Source organism: Micropterus dolomieu, linkage group LG01 (assembly GCF_021292245.1).
Source record: "Micropterus dolomieu isolate WLL.071019.BEF.003 ecotype Adirondacks linkage group LG01, ASM2129224v1, whole genome shotgun sequence".
Classification (NCBI taxonomy): domain Eukaryota; kingdom Metazoa; phylum Chordata; class Actinopteri; order Centrarchiformes; family Centrarchidae; genus Micropterus; species Micropterus dolomieu.
The window spans coordinates 5,271,783-5,277,117 of NC_060150.1; the positions used below are offsets into that span (position 1 = coordinate 5,271,783).

Genomic DNA, 5,335 nt, shown 5'->3' on the forward strand with positions numbered 1-5,335 from the left:
CGGGCCCCAGACTGCCTGATGATGGAGCCACCATACATAGCTTCTCCTTTCTTCTGTCTTCTGCTGGGCCCGCTATTGCATTGCAGTCAAACCACCAGTTTACATGCTCCCTGACTCCCCTATGCCAAAACACACTCTCTTCACACACTGCTTTCAGCTCCACTATCTGCTGAGGGGAAGCAAAGCAAGAAACAGAGTTGGACTAAAAGAACAGACAGCACAGAGTATAAGAAAAAAAGAAACAAGCAATAATTTGTCAGAAGGTGGTGTCAGATATTTACTAGGACGGCACATACTGCATGATGACAGGTAGATGTGAAAGTCAAAATGAAAACTACAAGGGAGAAAAGAGGATGAGGAGATCCAGTAAGAATGTTGAGGGAAAGGGAGCACAGTGAAAAACATGGAAATGGAGGGAGGCAAGAAATTGATAGGCTGCAGACAAGCCCTTGTTGATACCTTAGTGTTAGCATCAGACTGTAGTGCCAAAGGCTCCACGTGGAACTGTAGGCTAGAAGGGGACATTTCCAGTGGGGCGCACAGCACTAACAAACATTTTAAAACAGCAAGGGAAAGAAAAACCATCACATTTAACTACATGAACCTTGTGCCATGTGAAAAGATTTGTGTTCTGTTAGCTGAATAATTTTTTTGAATAGTATTTAAAATATAGTCACATACAGCTCTGACCCCACATTAATGATCCCACCTGTAGCCTGTATGCGATGTGACTGTTGTGTCACCATTGTGACAGACTGTGGAAGAGTCTTGACGACGTGCTTCCTGCTGCCAGCTGACAGCAAGGAGGAGGTGGAGGAGAAGGACGCAGTGGGAAAGGGAGACAGAGAAGCAGTGGGCCATCTCATTCCGTTGACTATCAGTGCAAGGTCAAAGTCGTAGCTGGCCACCTGCAGGAAGATACTTTTCTTAATATTTAAATGTAAGCCCTGTCCCCCTTAGTTATTGTTGCTGCACCTGTCAAGCTTTTGTACCGGTTGGACATGGTTTCCCACTCAGTTTCAAATCAGGAGGCAAAACGTCACATGCCGGTTATGCCAACTTGAATCAACATCTCTGTGCGGTTGTGAAAAGATTGTTGTTTTCTAGCCAGACATTAAAACTGAAGAGGGGAATAAGCCCTTTATCTATAGGTAGATAGAAGCAGGCTTTTTTTTCTAGCAATATTTTATCAGCTGTAGTAGATAATTTACTTTATTTCACTGTATGATTAATCAAAAATTTTTATTAATGTGCATTGTTTCCTTAAGTGCTAGTCGTTTCTTACGGTCTACATTTGTTTTACCCCACTAATGTAGTTAGTTAATGTTTTGCTCCTTAGCCTCGGAAGTAACTCTCGGTTACAGATGCTAAATGCTCATTTTAGCTTGGTCTACTCAGTCTTACAATACTTTATCTACTGGGAGATAGTTGGTCAAAATCTCACCTGTGTGGGGGAGAAGACGAGGGAACAGTCCACTGTCTGGTAGCCTTGGACCTTCACATATTTCACACCTGGCTCCTTCTCTGCTCGAAAAAAAAAAGCACAGAAACAATCAGAAACAAAAGCAATACACAAAACATGCCGTGGATTTAAAATTTATAAACACTTTTACTTCCCTATCATTTCTATTTAACTTCTATTCTAGTCGCAGCCCACACAGTAATGCTATTAATAAATGACAATAATGATATGTCCTGTTTGCATTGGACAAAACCTCTTTCTTATCTTCTTAAGACATATTACTCACACACATGTTGTGTGTAAATACATACTTGCTGAGGCCTGAGGGAGCTGCAAAGAGAAGTCAGTGTATTCTGACCGGTCGAGGGTGACCCAGGCTTCGGCTGACGAGCAATTTGTCAGAGCGAACAGTATCGCTCGCTGAGAACCAGAATAGACCCCGTAAAACTGGAAATGGGACTGAAAAGAGGGAGGGAGAAATGAACGCCAGAGTAATCTCACAGTAAGAGAGAAACAGTAATCTCAAAGGTGGATATCTCCAAACTCAAGTTTGAAGTTTCAGACAGCTACTCCTGCAAAATATAAAACTTTTTTCTTTCAATAACCAGAGTCATACAAAAGCTCAATATCCTTGACTCCATTTCAATCAAAGCTGCAACCCATTCTGTTTCCAAAGGCACACACACACACATTCACACACACTTTAACACAAAGTCTGATGTATTTTCTTCCTCTTTACACAGTCACTTTCCTCCTATTTCTTTACTTTTCACATCTATGAGCCAAGGTATTATCAATTAAAACAGTGCATGTTCATGTCTAGTATGTTCTTAAATGCTATAAGTAGGATATGACAAGCTTTTGTAAAATAAAACCAAACGTAAATCAAGACACAGACGCATTACACTCCAACACTGATAACATTTTATAATGTCATTAATACAAGACTACTAGAGGTGTAAATGAGAGGTAAATTGGCATAAGAATAATAATTGCTATGTATAAGAAATAAAGCCAACACTTTTTTTTCAACGGCAAACCTGAAGAATACATTACCTTTCAGTTATTCTGAAAGCACAGTGTCTCCATGCTAATCAAGAATTGGACAATTGGACAAATAACTGTCCTGCTTCATCATTTTTATTAGCAATCACAAACTGCCATGCAAACCTCAACAATGCAACAGAAATTGCAATATAATTGATTGAAAGGTGCATGGTGCAATATTTCTTTCACCAACTATTACATTACAAAATGATTTATAGATACTATTTATAAACTTTAAGATGATGTAAGTTAAAGATTATTCCAAGTCCAGTATGCTCACTTTGTTATTAAAAATCTATTAACACATGTAGCTACATGTTTTTGAGTTTAATTGCCCAATACTGTATCAGATGTTATTGATTTGCAGGTAATACACTGACTGTGGATAAGCACCTCATACAGCCCCAATATTTCTTTAATCTGTCAAGATAGCTAAAGAAGGTCCTCAGCTAAGAAAATGAGGATAAAACCTCCGCATAGATTATGTATTTGACAATTTCATAATCTTAGATGTGGGAATGTCAATGATAAGTCAACTGCTGCTATGAAAAAGGCTGCTGATTTGGTTAAATCCTATATGTAATATGTAATTGTGACTGTTTACGTATAGATAACTGTCAAGTTTCTTGTAAAACGAGGAATCAGCGTTGGTGGATTCTTTCTTTTCCTCAGATTTTCTTGTTCATTTCTCTTCATTTCCTTCTCATCTTGCATTTACCATATATATGTTGTGCATTGTATAAATATATACTTGTGCTGTTTTGCGTGAATGGTGTGAAGTACTAATAAAGAGTTGGTCACAAAAAGGAATCATTTCATGATAGCACCATCTTAGTGAAAACAGGTCTGGGAATAATGGACAGTGAGGTCAAATACCATTCCTGTAATCAGTCAAAATCATGACAAAGGACTTTACAGTGCCACTGATCAAAAACTAACAAGGACAACCTGCAACATCAAGGCTTCAAAAAGGAACAATGAAATTAAAATGCCAAACCTGAGTCAAGGTTCTGCTCAAGGTTTCTACCTGCTAAATGGGAGTTTTTCCTTGCCTTTGTCACCAAGTGCTTGCTCCTGGTGGGAGTTGTTGGTTCTCTGTTTCTGTCTATTATAATATTGTGAAGTACGGCGAAGACCTGTTCTGTATGAAAAGTGCAATTAGACAACTTCTGTTATGAATTGACGCTATATAAATTGAATATTAACATTACGTTGTCATAACAGCAGCGCATATATCTCGCTTCGGTGGGGACAAAAGGTAAACAGGATTTGCAGTCCTGTCTCGCTGTCCTGACAAAAGTGCTCAGGGATGATTTCGCTGTGATCATGCACAGCACTGCTGTGATAAGCCATTTCCAATTACCGAGCTTCACCTCATCATTGGCTCTCTGTCTGAAATATACCCAAACTTTAGATGGTCACTGGCGAGTTTTTTTTAGCTGCAGCTTGTACTCTGAGGGAATCCCTGGTTTGACCTGACGCAGCACCCCAACACGCCAACGCACGCTATAGAAATTAAAGTAATCGAGTCGCCCCAGCCCTAATATCAGCCTGATAGACAGCATCTTTGTGTTTTATATCTTCATATGGTATAGTATATTAAGTAAACTGTGGCAAATTAAAACAAGTTGGTTTGGGTTGTTGGGAAAACTGTAGGTCATCACCAACATAAGCATTAGATGCTCTCTATAATACTGCTGTATTGCTTAAAATCGAATTTCTTATTATTTATAAAATCATCCTTTGTACCAAGAGCAATCAATATGACGAACAAACTATTCATTATACTGATTGCACTTGTTTTATTTGATGATAATAATAGTAAAAACAAAGACTGCAATCAGTCAGTCCTGACATACAATTCAATTAAGGAGGATAAAAACACAATGAAGCTAAAAGCTAACTCTCATTGTGGTCCTCATTAGAAAGAGAAAAGAGTAAGATTGCACAGTGAAGATCTGTCAGTCAATAAAAAAATAATAATACAAACAAGCAAATAAACAAAACACATTTATGATTGACTACTTAACAAGCATTTCTTCACCAAAGGTTTAAAACCCCTCTCGGCCTGCTTTAGTGATCCTTCAACACTGGTCCAGAGAATTGCCCTGAATCTTAAAGTAATCATATTAGTTGAACTACCTCTTGTTGCATAATCATGACAACCTCTACTAAGACTGAAATTGTTGAGTAACCAGAAGTATTTGTTTTATTGTGACAGATAGACAGATTTAAATATAGTCAAAGGCGTAAAGCATGGTGTACTGGAGAACAGTTGTGCAATGGGTTATAATTTTGAAGGAACACATGATACACAGAAGACTTTTCCATTACTCAATAATAATATTATAATATTCCTTATTTGTAGAGCACTTTTCAAAAACAAGTTACAAAGTGCTTTAACAAGTGTAAAGAATAATACAAGATAAGAGCATGAAAACATTGAAAAGACTAAAATACAGATTAATATAAAATTAGTAAAATACAATAAAATAAAAGGGATAAAATAAAGTCAAATAAGATCGGGAAAGGCTCTCCTATAAAAGTATGTTTTAAGAAGGGACTTAAAAGAGTTCACTGACTCAGCCGACCTGATTTCCTCGGGCAGGCTGTTCCAGAGCCTCGGGGCCCTGACAGCAAACGCTCTGTCCACTTTAGTTTTCAGTCGAGACTCTGGAACAGACAACAGACCTCTGCCCGAGGATCTCAAGGTACGTGCTGGTGCGTATGGGACTAAAAGGTCAGAAATATAACAAGGCGAGAGGCCATGAAGAGCTTTAAAAGTGATCAATAGAATTTTAAAGTCAATTCTAAAACATACTGGGA

At 38.1% G+C, this 5,335-nt stretch overlaps 1 protein-coding gene across 7 annotated transcripts in view; it reads right to left on the reverse strand.

The window, feature by feature from the left end:
- Positions 1 to 5,335, reverse strand: part of LOC123973402 (cilia- and flagella-associated protein 47-like) — a 71,501-nt gene that overhangs the window by 44,876 nt on the left and 21,290 nt on the right. For 6 of the 7 annotated variants that reach the window (XM_046053422.1, XM_046053430.1, XM_046053413.1 and 3 more), the window contains exons 21-25: positions 1,774 to 1,921; positions 1,445 to 1,524; positions 710 to 908; positions 460 to 545; positions 16 to 169 (exon numbers count right to left, since the gene is read on the reverse strand). In XM_046053422.1, the coding sequence (XP_045909378.1) occupies positions 16 to 169; positions 460 to 545; positions 710 to 908; positions 1,445 to 1,524; positions 1,774 to 1,921 (667 nt within the window). The remainder of the gene's footprint in view (positions 1 to 15; positions 170 to 459; positions 546 to 709; positions 909 to 1,444; positions 1,525 to 1,773; positions 1,922 to 5,335) is intronic. The other variant, XM_046053404.1, reaches the window with a different exon arrangement.